The sequence below is a fragment of the Podarcis tiliguerta genome (assembly GCF_965153285.1).
Source record: "Podarcis tiliguerta genome assembly, chromosome: 4".
Lineage (NCBI taxonomy): Eukaryota > Metazoa > Chordata > Lepidosauria > Squamata > Lacertidae > Podarcis > Podarcis tiliguerta.
In genome coordinates, this window is record NC_139537.1 from 2,027,475 (window position 1) to 2,048,797 (window position 21,323).

At 47.8% G+C, this 21,323-nt stretch overlaps 4 protein-coding genes across 4 annotated transcripts in view; all 4 read right to left on the reverse strand.

Moving 5' to 3' along the window:
- Nucleotides 1–21,323, reverse strand: part of LOC310675486 (uncharacterized protein) — a 448,115-nt gene that overhangs the window by 239,267 nt on the left and 187,525 nt on the right. The gene's annotated exons all lie outside the window — the stretch shown is intronic.
- Nucleotides 1–21,323, reverse strand: part of LOC310676825 (uncharacterized protein) — a gene marked incomplete at its 5' end in the record, with an annotated part of 105,694 nt that overhangs the window by 4,438 nt on the left and 79,933 nt on the right. The window lies entirely within an intron of this gene.
- Nucleotides 1–21,323, reverse strand: part of LOC310675583 (uncharacterized protein) — an 85,928-nt gene that overhangs the window by 4,438 nt on the left and 60,167 nt on the right. Inside the window, exon 9 of the mRNA XM_083436476.1 lies at nucleotides 18,955–19,270. The gene's annotated coding sequence lies outside the window, so the exon portion shown is untranslated. The remainder of the gene's footprint in view (nucleotides 1–18,954; nucleotides 19,271–21,323) is intronic.
- Nucleotides 10,511–20,185, reverse strand: LOC310676824 (uncharacterized protein; the record flags this gene model as incomplete). Its single annotated transcript, XM_083439001.1, is given in 7 exon segments — nucleotides 10,511–11,028; nucleotides 11,031–11,355; nucleotides 11,505–11,776; nucleotides 12,614–12,982; nucleotides 12,985–13,477; nucleotides 19,379–19,444; nucleotides 20,024–20,185. Coding segments are annotated over 7 exon segments (2,205 nt in total).

A 21,323-nucleotide genomic window follows, 5' to 3' on the forward strand; every position in this document is an offset into this window, starting at 1 on the left:
ATGGCGCAATGTAATGTGAAGTTGAAAGCAATGACAAACCTAGACAGCATTTTAAAAAGTAGAGACATCACCTTGCCAACAAAGGTCCGTATAGTAAAAGCTATGGTTTTCCCAGTAGTGATGTATGGAAGTGGGAGTGGACCATACAGAAGGCTGATCGCCAAAGAATTGACGCTTTTGAATTATGGTGCTGGAGGAGACTCTTGAGAGTCCCATGGACTGCAAGAAGATCAAACGCATCCATTCTTAAGGAAATCAGCCCTGAGTGCTCACTGGAAGGACAGATCGTGAAGCTGAGGCTCTAATACTTTGGCCACCTCATGAGAAGACTACCTGGAAAAGACCCTGATGTTGGGAAAGATGGAGGGCACAAGGAGAAGGGGACGACAGAGGACAAGATGGTTAGACAGTGTTCTCGAAGCTACAAACATGAATCTGACCAAACTGTGGGTGGCAGTGGAAGACAGGAGTGCCTGGCATGCTCTGGTCCATGGGGTCACGAAGAGTTGGACACGACTGAACGACTAAACAACAACAATGTGAAGTTGAGTGCAAGGACTAAATGTTAGAATTCTAAGGGAAAAGCCATTGTTATCTCTCAAGCAAAGGTTGAAAAGATTAAACCCATGTTAACTGGATAGCAGAACAATGGAACAGTGTTATTTGGAGGAATGAGACCCAAATCTCCTTGCTTGGTAGTGATGGCATGACATACGCGAGGAGAAGAATCAGAGAAGATTTACATCCTACTTGCATTACACCGACCGTGAAACACCCAGATAGTGTGATGATCTGGGGTTGTATGGCAGCAAAAGGTGTGGGCAGAATTTGCATCATTAATGGGAATGTAAATGCCCTAAAATGCATAAATGAAAGACTTGCTCCCAAACTGAAGAGTTCCACATGTGATCTTTTCCCAGATACTGAAGCATATATTATACTGCAGATACTGAAGAAAATATATTATTTTCTATTTCAACAGGATTCCGCTCCATGTCATGTTGCTGCTGTGTGCAAAAGGTACTTTCAAGATAATGACATTTCACTGCTGGAATGGCCTGGGAATAGCCAAAACTTTAACCCAATCAGAAATCTATGGAACCGACTAAAGAAACTTGTTAGTCAGAAGCAACCCAGCAATAAAGTCCAATTAACAGAGGCAATAATTTAATCTTGGTTTCACTTTATTACAGCTGCAGAACTAAAAACTTGGTTCACTTCATGGGAAGGCATTGTAAGGCCGTAATTAAAGCTAAAGGTTACCAGTAGTTATGACTGCTGTTCTAATAAATGGTTATGCCTGCTTTTCTAATAAATACTCCTTCATAAAAGTTCTTTCATTACATTCTTCATTAGATTATCTTTCCATTGATATATAATTTTATGGTATTACTCCACACAGAAGGGGTGTTATGAGCCATCAAACCTCAGAAATACACTTTTCACAAAAAGTTTCCACAATTTTGGCCACTAGGAGAAGTCGTTCACTTTAAAGTTAAAGTTCTTTTTATATGGGATCAGATTATTATTTATGTTTCATGTTTATATATGTGTTGGAAGCCGCCCAGAGTGGCTGGGGCAACCCAGCCAAATGGGCAGGGTATAAATAAAAAATATTATTATTACTACAGTGTTACATTGATTTAAGAGCGGTCCTGTTCTGGAAAAGATTAAGTTTGTAAACCATCATCATCATCATCATCATCATCACTGCTACTACTACCTGAGATTCAATAAGTCTAGCTCTTCTTTGGGATGAATTTTGTTTGGCCCAGTCATGGCATCCCCTCCATCTCCATTGTCAGTCATTTCTTTGGTCAACCCAAGACTGACAGGAGCAAAAACAAAAACAGAAAACCTGAAGGTCCAGAATTCCCGGACTTGTAGCAGAGCGGCACAGCGAGTGCTGCTTGTGTGTGTGAGCTTGCAGAACACAGAGTCCAATACACTGCTGTTCCTCTAAAATAACAGCTTTATTGTATGTACAGCAAGATAAACCATCGGAAGATGCAGACATTGCGTCTTCCTTGTCTCAGCAGAAAAGGAAAGTCAGAAAGAACAAAGGAACAGCTTTCCCAGTTGTTATGAAAGTTCCTCCCCAGATGCAGGACATTCTGAGCTGTTAACCTTGTAAGCTCTAAACTTCACAACTTATCTTTCCTAACAATTCTGAAGCTGACATTTAAGATGGCCTGGGCAGTTCTTGTCAGAGTTGCATTCGATCGAGCGACTCCTCCAGTCGAGCCTTCGGATTCCCCTCCAACGATAATTAGCGACCTGAGCCTCTGATAAGACTCCAGGCACGTTTCCCCCCATTACGCAGAGTATCCAGCACAGGGAAGGACGAGAAATATGAGCTACATGCTAAGAGTTTTATTGCTAAGCTGCGCAGACAGAAAAAAAATACATCCTCCCTCTGTGACAGCAGAGAGCAACTGAAAAACAAAGGAACAGGAAACCAGTAACATCACATCCATCTCTTGTCTTCTGTGAGACTTCCAACAGTCTGGAATGTCTGTGGAATGTAAACAGAGTCTTGTGACTCCAAGAGCAGTGCACAGTGGCAACACACAGAAACTAACAGTTCAGGCCAGCCCAAATATGGAAGAAAAAGGAATAATTTGAGGAAGATTGTTCAAAGAAAAAACTGTAAGTTACTGTTTATTGTGGGGGGTGTTATGTTATAGGGGCCACGGTTGAGCTCTGTGAAAATAGATGAGGTTGGTCGCATAGAGGTATTTTTTGAATTTCCAGGCAGATGGGACGATCCCACAGGGAGCCTTACCAAGAGAGGCCATGATCCCATGAGTCTCCTCCATGACGTCCTTATGCAGAGCTCTCTGGTCAGGATCCAGCAACGCCCACTCCTCGTCCGTGAAAAAAACAGCAACATCTTCAAAGCACACTGGACCCTAAAAGAAAAAGGGAAATGTCCTCCTCTGAGACAGCAGAAATATGATCTGCTACACAATGCTCTGTTGTTTCCTTCCTGTTAATTGTGGTGTTGTTTCAGTGGGATTGCTTTGCTGCACATTTTATTTATGGATGCTTATTTTATTCTGCATTTTAATTATGGGTATTCGTCTTTGTGCAAATAGTTGGTACTCCACCTTGTGTTTTCCAAGTCATTCTGCCTGCTGAGGCATTCCAGTTGGGCAGATGGAAGGATCCACTTTCTCCTCTCCTCGTGAGTTGTTCTGGGAAGGTTCCCTCCCAATGCCGTAAAGCCAAATTCAAGGGGTTCATGGGGGCATGGAGAGGGGGAGGGGAGAAATGGGGGGCAGGCCCCATTTTGCAGCCGATGGGGCTGGTTAGGTGAATCCAGACCACTATTTGTTCTCATTTGTCCACTGCTTAGAAACCAATTTTTGCTTTCAGTGATCAGTCTAGAAATAAGATAAGCCTATTTTGGATGGTCATCTGTCTTGTATGATCTAGCAGAGATTCCTGCATTGCAGGGGGTCTCCTGGCTCTGAGAGACAAGCACGGAGGGTGGATTCTGGCAGAAGGAGAGGGAGCCCCCGGTGGCTCCTCCTTCTCCTGACTCATCTCTGCCTCTCGACCTCCCTCCTCTCACTTGCTTCCTTCTTCTGCCTCTGGTTCTGGACTGCATTCTGCCACAGAGTCTCCCAGCTCACTAAGCCCTGTTACCCCTTGTTGCATTCACAAAGGAAGGATATTTACTTGAGGCGTTCACAAAGTAAAGGAAGGATTGAACTCTGATTAATAAGAATACACACAGAGACTTGAAGCAGCAAGACTCTGGGAAGGGTGCATATAATTGTGTCTCTCTGTGCCTGTCCGTGTGCAGCCCCAGGCCCAGGTAGTTTTTATTCACAAAAGAACTTTTTACAGAGTGTTCGTAAGAACCAATCAGATTTCTTCTGAACATTTCCACAAACCCACGTGGGGAGAAAGTTAAACCACCATAACTAATTAAGCACGGGGTAAACAAAGAAAAGAACTACAAATAAGAGCATTTGGCAACCCCGGAGGTGATAAACAAGCAATACATATGATAAGGATGGCCAGGAGGACAGCAATCATTATCACCTTCATGTGAGATCTGCTTCCTGGCCCTAAGATTAACATCCTAAGATTAACATATCAGAAAAGCTACATAACAGAAACTTGCCCACTATCTTTATGGCCCAGGATGCCTGCCTGTCTAAGCAACTGGGCTGTGTACGTGACAAGAGAAATGGGCAGCAGAGGAAATGGCCAGAGATGCAGAGGTGTAGATTGATCAAGAATCATATCAAAATAGTTTAAACCCAGTCAATGCAATGCTTTCATTGCTGACTCTATATTTGTTATAATTCCTCATAGCAATCTCACCTGATCCCTACAACCCCTTCAGCTTCTGACACCTCCTCTTCCCAGACTTCTCCCTCTGATCACTCATCCTTTCTCCACCTCCACTCCTTCGGCTCTGAGCCATCTTCCCTTCCTGGTTCCCCGGCTGCTTCCTCCCACCATTCCTCTGTGCCCAACCAGTCCATGACATTGCTCCATCCCTCGGCCTCTGTCCCCACAAGGCAGCTTCCCCTGACCTGATCTGGTTCCACAGCCGCTGCTTCCCTTCTGCTCCCTTGAAAAGCTGGATCAGGAGGTCTTGCCGGCATCCTTCTGCCACCTGCAAGAGAAAAAAGGTAAGCAGGGTGCCAGGAGTGCCTGCTTCTCTCACAGGTGAATCAGGGCATCTCTAACTACAGATGGGCCTTTAAGAAGGACTTACCTACTGAGAGTATTTGGACGTTTGTGCCCATTTCATATGTTTGTTTGTGCAGAAATACATCTCCCCTCTTCTGGACCCCTATTCCCACCATCTATCCCCAAAACAAGATGAAAAGAACCCCTAGATGAGTTGGAAAACCAAGAGAATGAGACCTGTGGAGAAAAACCACCTTCCACCTTACCCAGTGGCCTCTCTATGGTGTCCAACGGAGGCCTCTCTGCCTCACAGGAATCCAGGTCCATTTCTGCAAAATGATCCTTTCCCTGGAAAAGAAATAAGGATTCAAAACAGAGAATGAATGGTGAGAAATACTAGAAAGAGAATGACAAAGACTTGAAGGGTGTTAGATCTCATTCCATGGATGCCTTCCCAGAAAAAGAATGGGCCAACAGTAGAGCATTATGGGATGTTCTCCGTCCTGTTTGGAGCCCCTTGGGAGTACCCAGAGAAAAGTCTTTCTCACCTGCTTCCTCTCCTCTGCCTGACTCAGGAGGAAACCTTCGGCCAGGTCCACCGCCTGGGAACTGGTCTCTGCTCCACAGTCCCTCACCCAACTCTCCATCTCCGGGGGAAGGACAGCCAGGAACTGCTCCAAGATCACCAGGTCCAGCATCTCAGCTTTCGTGTGCCTTTCTGGCTTCAGCCACTGGTGGCAAAGGTGGTAGAGTCGGCTGCAAACCTCTCGGGGTCCTTTGGCCTCCTGGCAGCAGAGCTGCCTCAACTGCTGGCTCTGCACCTCTGAGTGGAGGGTGTCCTCCTCACCCAGGATCTTCTGCACAGAGTTTTCCCAGAATCCCCCACTGCTCCCAGTTTGGATGGCATGGCCTTTTCCTGCTCCAGGGCCAGCCGAGTCTTGCTCATCCATCTGTGCTCTGAGGGAGCCTCTGAGAGATCGGAAGGAACCCTTTGGTCTTCTGCCAAGTTCTGCCCGTCTTAATGAAAAGCTCTAGCAAATCCTACAAAGCAAGTACATTGTTCTGTTACAGAATTTGTAGGTCAGTAGAAGAAAAAGATTCCCTGAGCAAGCATGGATGAGTCTTGCTGGGAACTAGGGCTTGACTACACCACATCCCAGACCATTAGCTATCTTTTTTGGGGGAAAGAGGAGCAAGAGGAGAAGAAATATGTCTCTAGCCTTCTAGCAATGCAAATTGTGGAGGCAACTGAAGGGATTTCTGTGAGATTAATCAACCTGCTTTCTGCTGCTTTCCAGTCAGTGCTTGAAGTCAGACCTGACTGACAAGGAAGTCATTTGTATCTTGTGAAAAATGGATGTTTGGCTCTAGTGGGGGTCCTCACCCGGGGGTCCTCAGGAGTTGCTCCCCACTCCCACCCCCACTCCCCTGCTTCTGTCTCCTTTTCTTGCACTTGGACTCTCTGCCGCTCTCAAGGCAGACTCCTGGGGTGGGATCCCTTTTTCTTTGATCTGAGGGCCAGGTATGTATCAGGCCAACCCTCTGAGGGCCAAGTGGGCGGGGCCAAAGATATCTCCCTTGCAATTTAGGCAGGTGATTTTTTATTATTATTATTAATATTATTATTATTATTAATATTATTATTATCATCATCATCATCTTAGATAGCTTAACACACACACAGCCACTGATGTCAAGGTCCCTGGAGGCTCAGTGAGTAGCAGCGCCCATTTCCGGCTGCTTTGCCAGCAACAATCCCTTTGGGCCAGAGAGGATGTGGTCCTGGGATGCCCTGCTCTGGGTGCGAGGGGATTGCTGCAGTGGCCTCCGTGGGGAGCTGCCCTTGGAGACACTGGGAAACTGGTCCCCAATGCAGCAGCCAGACTAGGGGCTGGGATCCCTCTCTTTACTCCTCTCCTTTCTCTCCCACTTTTCTTCCTCCCTCCCTGTGGGGTTTTATTTGGGGGGGGGGGGGGCTAGTCCACCTCGTCCAGCTTTGGAAAACCATTTGCACATGTTGTGCAATGGGACTCCTTTGTTTAAAGAAATGAGATTTCGTGGGAGTCATTGTTTTTCTGAAAGGGGGGGCGGAGGGTCAAATGAGTTTGGGATCCTCTGATCTGCAGGAAGGAGAGCGTGGCAGACCTGGCCCCTCCCTGGCAGGACCCTCTCCTCCCTGACTTGGGGTCCCCCCCCCCTGCAGGAGCAGATCAGGCCCCCCAGGCACCCTCCCCTGCTGCAGCCTTGAGACCCCCCCCCCGTCTCCCCACTGCACCCTCTGGGGGGAGAGAGAGGAGACTCACCCAGGAGGGAGAAGCGATTTGGCCCTTGCAGCAGAGACACCAAAACAACACCCCCCTCCTTGCATGAAAGGACGGGGGAGGGAGGGGCCTTGGCTCTGGAGGACCTGCCCCCCCTTGCTTCCTGTCCTCTCTAGGAAGGCAGCTCAGTTCCCTTTAACCCTTGCCAAGCCGAGTCCATCCTGCTCAGCCCTCTCTCGCTTGGCAGAACCTCAGATTCTTATTATTCCTTATGCATTTAGGGGGGCAGCTGCCCCCCTGGCTACACCAAAGCCCAGATATCCTTTTGGGGGTGAGGCTCTTGGCTGCACTCTAAGCATCTCCCTCCCTTGGCCAGAAACCAGAGGAAGAGCCTGCAGAGAAAAGGGCTTTGCAGGAGGCAAGGAAGCTCCTCCTAGAATTCAGGAGTGGAGAGATAGGAGGGGATCCCAGGGTCATCTAGTCCAACCCCCAGCAATGCAGGAATCTCAGCTACAGCATCCATGCCAGATGGCCGTCCAATCTCTGCTGAGAAACCTCCAAGGAAGGAGAGTCCACCACCTCCCAAGGGAGACCTTTCCCCTGCCAAACTGCTCTTAGATGTCCCTCAAGGCAGCGGGTCCTGAGTTCTAGCCCTGCTGAAACCATTTCACTGGCTGCCAAGGAGGAACCAAGCGAAGCTCATAATAAATAAATCCTATTCTCGTCATAAATGAGTAATACTTTCCTATGCATGCTTTTTATACTAATATACAAAAGTATGCCATTTCCCTTTCCAGAAATGCTTCATTGCTAATTCAATGGACTGAAAATGGATGGTTGTTGTTATTATGTTTAGGGAAGCTTTTAATATTTGATGGACTATTGTATTTTAATATTTTGTTGGAAGCCACCAAGAGTAACTGGGGAAACCCAGCCAGATTGGCGGGGTATTAATAAAATTATTAATTAATTAATTAATTAATTAAATTGACTAGTTGTGTGTTCTCCTTCCGAAAGAGGCAGGTGGAATCTCCACGGCTGCTAATAGCATAACATTGAAAGGCTAGTGAAATAGCGGGAGCCCTTGAGCATCTGCTTTGCATGCAGAATGTCCCAGGGTCAACTCCTGACATCTCCTGCAAGGGCTGGACAAAATCCCTGCCAGAAACTCTGTGGAGCTGCCAGTCAGTGTAGGCCAGGGGTCCTCAAACTATGTCCTGTGGGTTGAATCCAGCCCATCAGGGTCGTGAATCTGGCCTGCACAGCCATTTCAGAACCCACCAAGTGCCCGAGGCTGAAAGCATCTCCCCACCCGCTCAGTCAGTCCCTGCGTTGCGCTGAGATAAATGCCACAAGTGTGGTGGCAGCTCTACCAATGAAAAGCCAGGGGGTTTCGCTCGGGGACGGGGAAGTGTTGTCTTTTGGCTTGAAGAGCGAAGCTGAGGTTGGCGGAGGAAGGCAGACTTGGGTCGATTCGGTTTCATTACATAGACGTTTACTTTAATGATGGTAGAAGGAAGTATAGTCCTATTTCTGTGAGTGGAGCAGCGGTCTTTCCACTCCTGGGATTTACATGCTCTGAAAGTTGGGATCCATTTTGTTATTTAAATTTTAAAAGGGTGGAGTGGAACCGGATATTGACCATCTTATTAGCCTGGGGAGCCACATTCTGGTTGAAGGAGGTCAGGATTGGCCCCCAAGGCTTGGGATGTCCCTCCTCAGCTGCAGTAGGACTTGGAACCCAGGAGAAAACTCTTAGAATAGCCTTGCCAGGTGCTCAGGGACGGACTCACCTGTCCCCATGTCCTTCTCTTTGCAGATGTGCTGCGGTTGCACATCTCTCCCCCAGGGGTGAGTATTGGAGAGAACCAGAGCAGGGACTCAGACCTGCCCTCCTTGCCCCCCACTCTGCCCTCTCGGATGTGGAGAAGCCCTCCCTTTGTGAGGAACTGACAGATTGACTTTTGCCTTTCAGCTGCTGGAGGAAGATCAGCTGTTCCTGCCGGAGGTGATTCAGAACTGGCAGACAGCTCAGCTCAGGGGGCTCTGAGGCCATCCTGGTGAGTGATGGGTGGTGTGGGGGACCCCCGTGGGGAAGTCTGGGACGTGGGGCTTTGGGGGAGGGGTTGTCTGTCTGCCAGAGAGGAGGGCCCTACTGGCTTAGATTCACGTATCCTGTTTGAAAGGGGAATCATCTTAGGGACTTCCTGTGAAAATCTGGGTCAGGAATGCTGTTCCTGGAATGGACAAACACACATGACGTAACCGGCTGTGCATTCACATGAACAATACTCTTCTATATATTCTTATCACAATATCAAATGTTTATCATGCACATAAACAACACATAAAGTGCAATAATGTAGACGAGAGCCGGGGACTCCGTGGTGGGGGCAGCTGAGGGCCGTTTTGGCCCAGACTGGCCCCTGACCTTGAGACGCTCTTTCCACCCACAGGACCAGATGTTACGCCCTTTGGGAAAGTGGGGAGGAACAGAAACCAGCGGCCAACAGCATCCCTTCTCTGCTGGCCTTTGCCCGAAGGTCCCCCCATCTCAGAGCACGTAGCTCTCCCTCATGGATTCAGTCCTTTCAACACTTCCATCTCCCCAAGAGGCTCCCAAGGCTACTCATCCTCTGCAGTTGAGAACAGACCTAACTGAAAAGAACGGCTTCCTCTTCTGGTGACACCAGAGAATTCTAGAAGACATCCACCCTTTCCCTAGCCGTATGGATGCACGATTCCCACAGACTAGTTTCTTGGCAAGACAAGGGCCTTCGCTGGCCACTTGGGTGTCCTCCTCAGCATCCTCAAAGAAGGAGCCGGGTTGCAAGAACTGCAGCAAAGAGGGGGGCAACCCAGGCTAATGGGGGGGCTGTCTAGCTAGGAGAGCAGGACCCAGAGACAGTTGTGGGAGACCCAGAGACCGGCATCCTCTGTGCCGGAGCCAAAGCTGCGACTGATGGAGAAGCCAGACCTGCTGGGGGTGTCAATGCTGTGAGCCCCTCCATCCTACACTCTGGTTGAATTTGTGAGTAGATAAAACTATATGGACCTGGGAAGTGTGAAGGGCATGTTATGTGCTTTAGCAACAGCCCTCCTGTAAATAAGGAAATGCAACCTCTGTTGCTGATTTATGAAAAAAGCAGCAAGGGAATCTTCTCGGGTGTCTCATGAGGTCTGTGGGGCCCTTCAAGAAAGAGGAGCCATTTCTGTGCCCTGAGCCCCTGTCAGAGAGAAAGGCAGGACAACAACAACAACAATTCTGGTGCACATTGTTGAAAAGTTCTTGCCCCTCCTGATCCACTGCCCCAAATTGCACTGCAGTGAATTGGGCCAGAGTCCAGCTTGCCAGGATCAAAGAACTGCAGAGTTCTGAATCAGACCATTGATCCATCTACCTCAGGATGGCCTACACTGATTGGCAGCAACCGCTCTCTGGGGTTTCTCTCCCAGCCTTACAAAACACTCGGATTACGTAGAGCATGTTATATATCTGAATTCCCACTCAACAGATTGTAGGAATGCAAAATAGAATCGTAGAGTGGGGAGGGACCTGGGGGTCATCTAGTCCAACCCCCTGCAAGGCAGGATAATCAGGAGACATTGGACAAAGGCGCCCTTTTGGAGAACAAGAACTGCAGGATCCTCCTGCGCAGCTCCCGGGTCCAGATGCCGTAAATGATGGGGTTGAGCACCGGGGGCAAAATGAGGTAGAGATTGGCAATGAGGATATGTGCATAATGGGGGATGTTGCGTCCGAAGCGGTGGGTGAGGAAGGAGAAGGCGGCAGGAGTGTAGAAGACAAAAATGACTGCAACATGATAGCCACAAGTGCCCAAGGATTTCAGCCGGGCCTCTTTGGAGGGGAGCCGGAAAACAGACTGCAAGATCAGCACATAGGACAAAAGAATGAAGACCACATCAAGCATGAGGATGGTAATAATGAACAAGCCATAAATCATGTTGATCCGGATGTCGGCACAGGCCAGCTTGGCAATGCCCATGTGCTCACAGTAGGTGTGGGCAAGGATGACGTGATCGCTGCAAAAGGGCAGGCGGAGAGTCAACAGGGCAATGGGCAGCACAAATAGGAATGTCCTCAGCACAACGGAAGCACACATGCCTTGGTCAAGATGGTGGTGTATCTCAGAGGGTCACAGATGGCCACGTACCTGTCAAAGGCCATGGATAGCAGCACGGCAGACTCCATCTCCGTGAAGCTGTGGATGAAGAACATCTGAGCCAGGCAGGCCCCATGGCTGATCTCCCCAAGGCCAAACCAGAAGATGGCCAGCATCTTGGGCAGAGTGGAGGTGGAGAGGCCCAGGTCGATGGCCGAAAGGACGGAGAGGAAGTAGAACATGGGCTGGTGGAGGCTGGCTTCCGTTTTGATGATGAAGAGGATGGTGCAGTTGCCCACAAGAGTCCGACGGTGGCTCTGAAGAAAGAAAAAGCCGTGAGTGAGGAAAGGCAGGCCTGGGCTCAGCCCCCTGAGTGGGGAGCAATACATCTAGCCCCCCAGGAATGCCCCCCACTTCCTTGGGCAATGGTGGGTCAGGGCTGGGAAGGCGTCCTACCCCATTTCACCGTGACGGGGCCTTCAAAGCTTCCATGCTCCACCTGGCAGATGTAGACGTCTCCACGTTCTGGATTTGTCTCCAGTGTCACCTCAATATTGAAGGTCCAGTCCCCATTCTCAAGATGACCTGTGGTCCACACTTTGGGTTCCTCCTTCCCGTTCTTGAACCACTTGATCTCGATCCCCTCAGGGAAGAAGCGGTTCACCTTGCAAATCAACTGAGTGTTGTGTGGTGAAGATGGATAGTTGTCTGAGCGGGTGATCTTCACCTTGGGCTGGACTGTGGGAGGGAGGCAAGGAAGGTCAGAGATTTAGGGAGGGAGGGACCTAGAGGCTGCAAGGGAGGGAGAGGGGAAGGAGGGATCATCTCCCACCATCCCAGTTAACGGGAGTGGCCAGGGTCTCAGCCCTGCGTGAAGCCTCTAGATGGGTGCCACTGTGACTCCAGCATCTGCTGAGGACCAGAGTGATGCTAATTTGCAAGGGGAAGCAGGAAAACCTGGAAAACGATCCTTTTCCCCCTTTCCCTCCCAAGCTGTTTTTGGAACTGTGTGTGAAAGAGAAATCCTGGAGAAGGTTGTTCTCCAAGAAAAGTTGAAAAGGGCAAGTTTTCTCTCTTTCTCTCTCTTGCTTCCCATTGCAGGAATTTTATTGTCAGTATAAAGAGGTCTCAGTTTTTGAAGCTGATTGTATGCAGCCGTGCCCTCTTTATGTATTCACATGGTTGTAAACATGTATGCTGTCTTCTAGATTCAAACACACGAGAGAGACAGAACACACAAGCAACACTTTTAATTTAATTTATGTTGAGGGAAGCAGTACGTTTCCGAGCACAATTCAAAGTGTTGGTGCTAACCTTTAAAGCCATAAACGGCCTCGGTCCTGTACACCTGAAGGAGCATCTCCACCCCCATCGTTCAGCCCAGACACTGAGGTCCAGTGCCAAGGGCCTTCTGGAGGTTCCCTCCCTGCAAGAAGCCAAGTTACAGGGAACCAGGCAGAGGGCCTTCTCGGTAGTGGCGCCCGCCCTATGGAATGCCCTCCCACCAGATGTCAAAGAGAACAACAACTACCAGACTTTTAGAAGACATCTGAAGGCAGCCCTGTTTAGGGAAGCTTTTATTGTTTGATGTGAGGAAGGAGAAGGCGGCAGGAGTGTAGAAGACAAAAATGACTGCAACATGATAGCCACAAGTGCCCAAGGATTTCAGCCGGGCCTCTTTGGAGGGGAGCCGGAAAACAGACTGCAAGATCAGCACATAGGACAAAAGAATGAAGACCACATCAAGCATGAGGATGGTAATAATGAACAAGCCATAAATCATGTTGATCCGGATGTCGGCACAGGCCAGCTTGGCAATGCCCATGTGCTCACAGTAGGTGTGGGCAAGGATGACGTGATCGCTGCAAAAGGGCAGGCGGAGAGTCAACAGGGCAATGGGCAGCACAAATAGGAATGTCCTCAGCACAACGGAAGCACACATGCCTTGGTCAAGATGGTGGTGTATCTCAGAGGGTCACAGATGGCCACGTACCTGTCAAAGGCCATGGATAGCAGCACGGCAGACTCCATCTCCGTGAAGCTGTGGATGAAGAACATCTGAGCCAGGCAGGCCCCATGGCTGATCTCCCCAAGGCCAAGCCAGAAGATGGCCAGCATTTTGGGCAGGGTGGAGGTGGAGAGGCCCAGGTCGATGGCCGATAGGACGGAGAGGAAGTAGAACATGGGCTGGTGGAGGCTGGCTTCCGTTTTGATGATGAAGAGGATGGTGCAGTTGCCCACGAGAGCAACGAGGTAGCCAAGGCAGAAGGGGATGGAGATCCAGGAGTGAAGCGCCTCCAGCCCTGGGACCCCCAGCAGGATGAACGTGGGGGAATAAAATGTCAGCTTCGCCTTTGAGCCAGTGCCAACAACTGGGCTCAACCTCTTCAGCCCCGACTGGGCCAGGCGAGTTGGAAAAGCACTCCCAGAGACCTTCCACTGCAGGGAGCAGGTCTAAGTGCTGTGGACTCACAACTTAGAGCTGTGAGCACCAAATTCAGTTCCAAAAGTCAGTGGAGCACAGCAGAGTATGAACCACATGAACGACAGCTCTGAAGTATAACTTCTTTTATTCTCTACAGCTACTGCAAAACTAAAGACTAAGCGGAGACGCTCGACTGCATGAGTGTTATAGCTGCTTGAGCAGTCACCTTATCTATATACAGATAACGCTCAGAATCCCTTTGAAGTCAGGCTGGAGAGGAAGAAGCAATGAGCAAAATCCGCCCCCTCCTTTCTGAAACATTGTCAGCAGATTCTTGCAATGGGAGGGCTGAAACATCCTCATCCTCCCCCTTTTCATGCCAACCATTGCAGAATCTAACATAACTGCAATTTATGTACATACACCAAAAGTTGTTCCTTGTTAACAACTTTGGTTAAAACATCGGCAGGTATCTCTTTCCCCGGCATGTAAGACACTTTTACAATACCGTTTTGGATGCATTCCCTAGCTTGATTTGCAGATACTTCATCCTCTGCTTACATCCTTCTGAGTGGAGCAACGTTATACACGCTTTATTGTCCTGATAAACTTGAACAGGACAAGTGACCTTTACTTTTATATCATCAAACAGTTGCTGTAACCACTCCATGTCCATGAGGGAAAGAGTTAAAGCGTTAAGTTATGCCTCACAAGAACTCAAGCTTACTTTTGCCTGCTTTCTACAAGACCAATAAAAAAGGCATTGATTGTACAGATAGCACACAGCTGATGTGCTTTTGCCATCAATTGTGTCACTGCCAAAACTGGCGTCGGCATAGATCTCAAGACCTCCAGATTTTTGACTAGTAAGTCTCAATCTGTAATCCACAGTTCCTTTTAAATATCTCGCTATTCGTTTCAGTGCTTTCCAATCTTGAACTGTGGGTTGGTTTGCATGCCTGCTGATCAAATTTACACTCGCAGCAATATCTGGTCTTGTACACCTTGCTATAAAACTGAGTTTGCCTAGTACACTCCTGAAAAGTGTTGTATCAGGAAAAACATCAGCATCAGCATCATGTTGATAACCTGAGACCATGGGGGTGTCTACAGCACTAGCATTACTCAGGTTAAACTTTTCAATGACATCAGTGATTTTACATGTCTGATGCAGCAAAGCATCACCTTGTGCATTTCTCTCTACCTCTAGTGAGAGATAATTGCTGACTTCTCCGAGATCTTTCATATCAAAATGCTTCTGCAGCTTTGAGTGCTTTTGTAGATATTCTCATTCTTCCACAAAAATAATATATCATCTACGAAGCAAATGCAGTAGAGCTTGTGCTGATTGGACACTTTCACAAAAACACAAGAATCAGCCTTCCCTTGCTGAAAACCTCGGTAGAACAGCACTTCATTCAGCTTGGTGTGCCAGCATCGTGCACTCTGTTTTAAACCATACAGGGATTTTTTCAGTTTACAAACTATTCCCTGTTTTATCTGCACACCATCTGGCGGTGACATGTAGATTTTCTCAGTGAGAACTCCATACAAGAATGCAGTATTTACATCATGATGAGAAATGGTCATACCTTCCTCAGCAGCAATTTTCATCAACAGCCTAACACTCTCAAACTTTACTGTTGATGAATATGTCTCATGATAGTCCTGATCAGGTATTTGAGGAAAAACCTCGTGCCACTAGTCTGGCTTTGTACCTGACTATTTTCCCATTCCGATCAGTTTTTGTCTTGTAGACCCACCTACTATCAACACACTTCATGCCTAGTTCTGCTGGAACCAATTCCCAAGTATCATTCTGCTTTAGGGAATTCAACTCGGCTTTCATGGCGTTCAGCCAAGGTTCAGCATCCTTTGCGGACAGATTTTGTAGTTGGCTGGTTCAAGAACCGCACCAGAGTTGCTAGTAACAGCAGCTTTAGCAAACTCTTTGGAGAGCCGTTTAGGTGGTATGGCCTTTGTAGTTTAGATCTACACAAAACTCTCTGATCCTCTGGGTCTGGTATCTCTTCCTCCTTGGGAGAATGATGACCTAAAGTAAATGAAGGTGCTGTGTCTGAATCAGTGTCAGACTCATCTGAGGCTTTTGGGCTTTGATAATCTGTGTCATCATCAGAATCTATGTTGGCATCAGCATTATCATCAGCAACAACAGAATCTTGCCTCTTTCTTAACTGCTTTTGCACCATCATCATCTGAAATGGGATGACATTGAAAAATGCCAACTCTGTTCCATTTTGATTACAATCTATGCTTCTGGTCAACCTAATCGCTTTTGTGTCAGTGATTAACACACGATAGGAACCCTTTTCATATCCCAGAAAAATACCATGTTCACCACGTTTGCTCAATTTGTTGTCCTTCAAAGTGTGCACTCATACCTCTGAACCAAAAATTTTGAAATGTTTTACGTATGGCTTCCTTTTGTAAAGCATTTCATATGGGGTGCAGTCCATAGCGGACTGATATCTATGATTGTACACATAAGAAAAACAGGAAAGAGCCTCGGCCCAAAAGGAATTGGGCAGGCCCGAATCGTGCAACAGAGTTCTTATACTTTGTTGCAAAGTTTGGTTCACTCGTTCACACAAACCATTTTGCCAAGGAGATCTGGGCGTGGCATGATAATAAATAAGGATATTGACAAGCTGGAACATGTGCAAAGAAAGGTGATTTATTTATTTATTCAATTTGTATACCATTCGACCCAGTGGTACCAACTGGAATAAAATATTGGGGGGGGGGCATGTAAGTCCCACCTTGCACAATCAATGACATGATGCATGTACGCCATTGGAATGTCAATGTGTACCAACTGAGGGGTGACGCCCTCAGTTTGGGGGGGGGGCAAAGACCCCTAGGCCTCTAAGAGAAGGCTCCTATTCTCTACACCCACAGGTCTCAGGACAGTTACAACATAAAAGTACAATAGAAAAATAGAAAATAAACATCTGTAACCCCCCTCCCCGCCACATTTTTAAAGGGCATTAGATGTCAATCAGGCAAAGGCCTGGTTGAAAGGGTGTCTATTTGCCTGGCTCCGAAAGCTGTATAATGAAGGGTTTTTCTAACGTTTGAATGAATTCTTTGATGGTAAGTGAGACTGGCTGTGACTAAAGCTCTTTCCACATTCCACACACTGATAGGGTTTCTCCCCTGTATGAATTCTCTGATGGGAAGTGAGAGAGGAGCTCTTCCTGAAGCTCTTTCCACATTCCACGCACTGATAGGGTTTCTCCCCTGTATGAATTCTCTGATGGAAAGTGAGAGAGGAGCTCTGAGTGAAGCTCTTTCCACATTCCACGCACTGATAGGGTTTCTCCCCTGTATGAATTCTTTGATGGGAAGTGAGAGAGGAGCCATAAGTGAAGCTCTTTCCACATTCCACACACTGATAGGGTTTATGTGAGATAAGATGGTGCCCGGCATGCTTCCCCTGTGCCGATGGACGCCTATGCCGAGGAAAAAACTTGAGCTCTTATTGAAGCTCTTAGCAGAGTTCTGCAGCGGCAGAAAATGTTGCCTTGTGTGTGGATGATAAATCAGACTGAACGCAGGCTTCTTGCTAATCTCTAACAGCCTTTAATGAGAAGAAAAACATCATAAATCAGCCAGGCGAGAGACCGGACATTCTTTCGTCTCTCAGCCAAAAACGAAAGGAAACTCACACACAAAGAAAGATTCCCGTATGTGAACCAAACCACGCCTCAGAATGTGAGACGTCACACAGAACTGTTTAACCCTGTAAGTTCTGATTCTCCTCACAGTTTCTCCCCAGTATGAATTCTCTGATGGGAAGTGAGTACAGTGCTCCTACTGAAGCTCTTTCCACATTGCACACACTGATAGGGTTTCTCCCCTGTATGAATTCTCTGATGGGAAGTGAGATTGGAGCTCGTTCTGAAGCTCTTTCCACATTCCACACACTGATAGGGTTTCTCCCCTGTATGAATTCTCTGATGGGAAGTGAGTACAGTGCTGCTCCTGAATCTCTTTCCACATTGCACACACTGATAGGGTTTCTCCCCTGTATGAATTCTCTGATGGGAAGTGAGATTGCAGCTCATTCTGAAGCTCTTTCCACATTCCACACACTGATAGGGTTTCTCCCTTGTATGAATTCTCTGATGGGAAGTGAGATCAGAGCTAATCCTGAAGCTCTTTCCACATTCCACGCACTGATAGGGTTTCTGTGAGATAAGATGGTGCCCGGCATGCTTCCCCTGTGCCGATGGACGCCTATGCCGAGGAAAAAACTTGAGCTCTCATTGAAGCTCTTAGCAGAGTTCTGCAGCGGCAGAAAATGTTGCCTTGTGTGTGGATGATAAATCAGACTGAACGCAGGCTTCTTGCTAATCTCTAACAGCCTTTAATGAGAAGAAAAACATCATAAATCAGCCAGGCGAGAGACCGGACATTCTTTCGTCTCTCAGCCAAAAACGAAAGGAAACTCACACACAAAGAAAGATTCCCGTATGTGAACCAAACCACGCCTCAGAATGTGAGACGTCACACAGAACTGTTTAACCCTGTAAGTTCTGATTCTCCTCACAGTTTCTCCCCAGTATGAATTCTCTGATGGGAAGTGAGTACAGTGCTCCTACTGAAGCTCTTTCCACATTGCACACACTGATAGGGTTTCTCCCCTGTATGAATTCTCTGATGGGAAGTGAGATTGGAGCTCGTTCTGAAGCTCTTTCCACATTCCACACACTGATAGGGTTTCTCCCCTGTATGAATTCTCTGATGGGAAGTGAGTACAGTGCTGCTCCTGAATCTCTTTCCACATTGCACACACTGATAGGGTTTCTCCCCTGTATGAATTCTCTGATGGGAAGTGAGATTGCAGCTCATTCTGAAGCTCTTTCCACATTCCACACACTGATAGGGTTTCTCCCTTGTATGAATTCTCTGATGGGAAGTGAGATCAGAGCTAATCCTGAAGCTCTTTCCACATTCCACGCACTGATAGGGTTTCTCCCCAGTATGAATTCTTTGATGGGATGTGAGATTGTGGCTGTGACTGAAGCTTTTTCCACATTCCATACACTGATAGGGTTTCGCCCTTGTATGAATTCTTTGATGGGAAGTGAGTTTGGAGCTGGTACTGAAGCTTTTTCCACATTCCACACACTGATAGTGTCTCTCCCCTGTATGAATTCTTTGATGGGAAGTGAGAGAGGAGCCATAAGTGAAGCTCTTTCCACATTCCACACACTGATAGGGCTTCTCCCCTGTATGAATTCTCTGATGGGAAGTGAGATGGGAGCTCTGACTGAAGCCCTTTCCACATTCCACACACTGATAGGGTCTCTCCCCTGTATGAATTCTTTGATGTTTAGTGAGATCGAAGCTGCTACTGAAGCTCTTTCCACATTCCACACACTGATAGGGTTTCTCCCCTGTATGAATTCTTTGATGGGAAGTGAGAAAGGAGCTCCTACTGAAGCTCTTTCCACATTCAATGCACTGATAGGGTTTCTCCCCTGTATGAATTCTTTGATGGGAAGTGAGATGGGAGCTCATACTGAAGCTCTTTCCACATTCCACACACTGATAGGGTTTCTCCCCTGTATGAATTCTTTGATGAGAAGTGAGAGAGGAGCTCTGACTGAAGCTCTTTCCACATTCAATGCACTGATAGGGTTTCTCCCCTGTATGAATTCTTTGATGGGAAGTGAGATGGTGGCTGTTACTGAAGCTCTTTCCACATTCCCCACACTGATAGGGTTTCTCCCCTGTAGGAATTCTTTGATGAGAAGTGAGAGAGGAGCTCTGACTGAAGCCTTTTCCACATTCCATGCACTGATAGAGTTTCTTTCCAAGGATATTTTGTTGATGGGAAGTGGAATGGGAGCTCTGACTGCAGCTTTCTCCACACTCCAAATTTTTACGTGGCCTCTCCTCTCTGGGAATATTGTCGTGGTCACCTTCATTCTCGATTTCTGATTCATCACAATCTGCAATGGAGACAAAAAAGGGATTAGAGCCTCAGGAACAAATGGGGAAGAATGGAAGGGAGTTGGGTGTTTTGTTTTGTTTGTCATTAACAAACATATTTATTATGAGAATGTTGAATGTTGCTTTGTTTGATATACAGTAGTGGTCAAAATTGTGGAAGAGTTTTGTAAAAAATGTATTTCAAAGGTTTGATTGCTCCTAACATGTTGGGTGTAGTGAAGGGTTAACCTTCTGTGCCTCGAGACTGAGGAGAAGGGTTTACAAGGGAAGTAAGCCAGGATGTGACGAAAGCAGCTTGGAACGCTGTGAGTTCAGTGGAAATCGAAAGCAGTTTGCCTGTTGCGTAGCTGCGTAGCTGCAAGCAGAGGGAGACAATGCAGCTGGAGTCAGGTGGAGTTTAGACTTTGTAAATACATGTCTTTTGTGACAATAAAGTGACTTTAGAACAGAAGCAACGTTTTGGGAAGTGCCCTTTCAATCACACGCTCTGCTGTGCTACTTTGCTAATTGCTTTACGACCTGCAGAGGCTCGCAGGGGGAAGCTTGCTGGACGCCGAACAAGAAAGCAATAAATCTACCGAAGAGCTTATCAGAACAGAGGTCTTGGAATAGGTTATGGGTCGACGCGAAGCGTGTGAGAAAGGGCTTTGAAGCTGTATTTGCTGAGCGTCAGTTTGATCGACTGCCAGGCACTTCAGAGGGCAGATCGGAGGAGGCTGACGGAGCTGAGAGAGCGCCATGTTGTCCGGAAATGCCCAGTTTGGCTGCAAGAGTGAGTACAAGCCAACAGAAGGGAAAGGAGGCAATGGCTCAGCTGCCTGATGGACATGGCTTTGAGTTTAAACTACCATGTCAGAGACTGAAGAGCCACAATTGGCTGGAGTGGAGCTTTCAAGCAGAGCTGACCCTAGTTGGGGAGAAGCTGTGGGACGTAATTCAGCCACCACACAACACAGCTGGGAAAGCAGAGGCTGAAAGGGCTGCAGAGCAGCGTGTGCTTGCTTTTTTGGCTGAAAATGTGGATGCTCATCTAGTGCCTGTTGTCCTGGATGCAAAAAGGCCAGGGACCGCTTGGCTTGCACTCTGAGAGGCTTGTGAAGCTGGGGTGGGAAGCAAAGGCCAAGACGTGGCTGCATCCGGAAGGGAGAGGCAAGATGGCGCCGGCCACATTCTTGAGAGCCGATACACAGCTGGGAGGAATTGTGAGCCCCCACGGTGGGGGGGGGGCAAAGGGACTGTTCCTGTTGCTTGCAATGCTGCTGATACTTTTGCTGAGCCTGGGAGCTGTATGGATGCTACAACGTGTCTGTGTGAGGAGCCTGGAGAGAGGCCAAGTGTTGGGAGCCCTTTACCCACCAGAGGGGGTGCAGGAAAACGTCCTGGGGGCCCTGTGAGCAGTGGGGGGGGGCAGTGAGCAGTGAAAGCTCAGAAACGCCTCTTTCTCCAAAAGCTGCCAAGAGTTGTTTACGCCGTGAGCTGAAGCCTAGCCGTGCAAAGCTGAATGCAGCTAGAGGTTCAAGGCCAGCCACCTGGAGCAAGTAGAGATAAGAGCTGTGAAGTTGTGTGGGAACGCCGAGAGAAGTCCAGTCTCCATGGCAACTGAGAGAGTTGCATCTACGGAAGCTGTGAAGGTCGTGGGCAAGTCTTCCTGCCGGGGGGAGTCTGTTGCCGTGACAACCAGAGAGAACATCTGCAGAAGCCCCAAGGAGGGGAGTAGTGAGAAGATTGTTGCTATGGTGACCCAGGAATGTCAACAACAAAACTTTCTCACTGTAATAATTGACTCAGGAGCGTCAAACCCGCTTGTGCCATCTGCTGGACTGTTAAGAAATTGCAGGACAGTAAAAACTGAAAAGTTTGTTACGATTGCGGATGGAA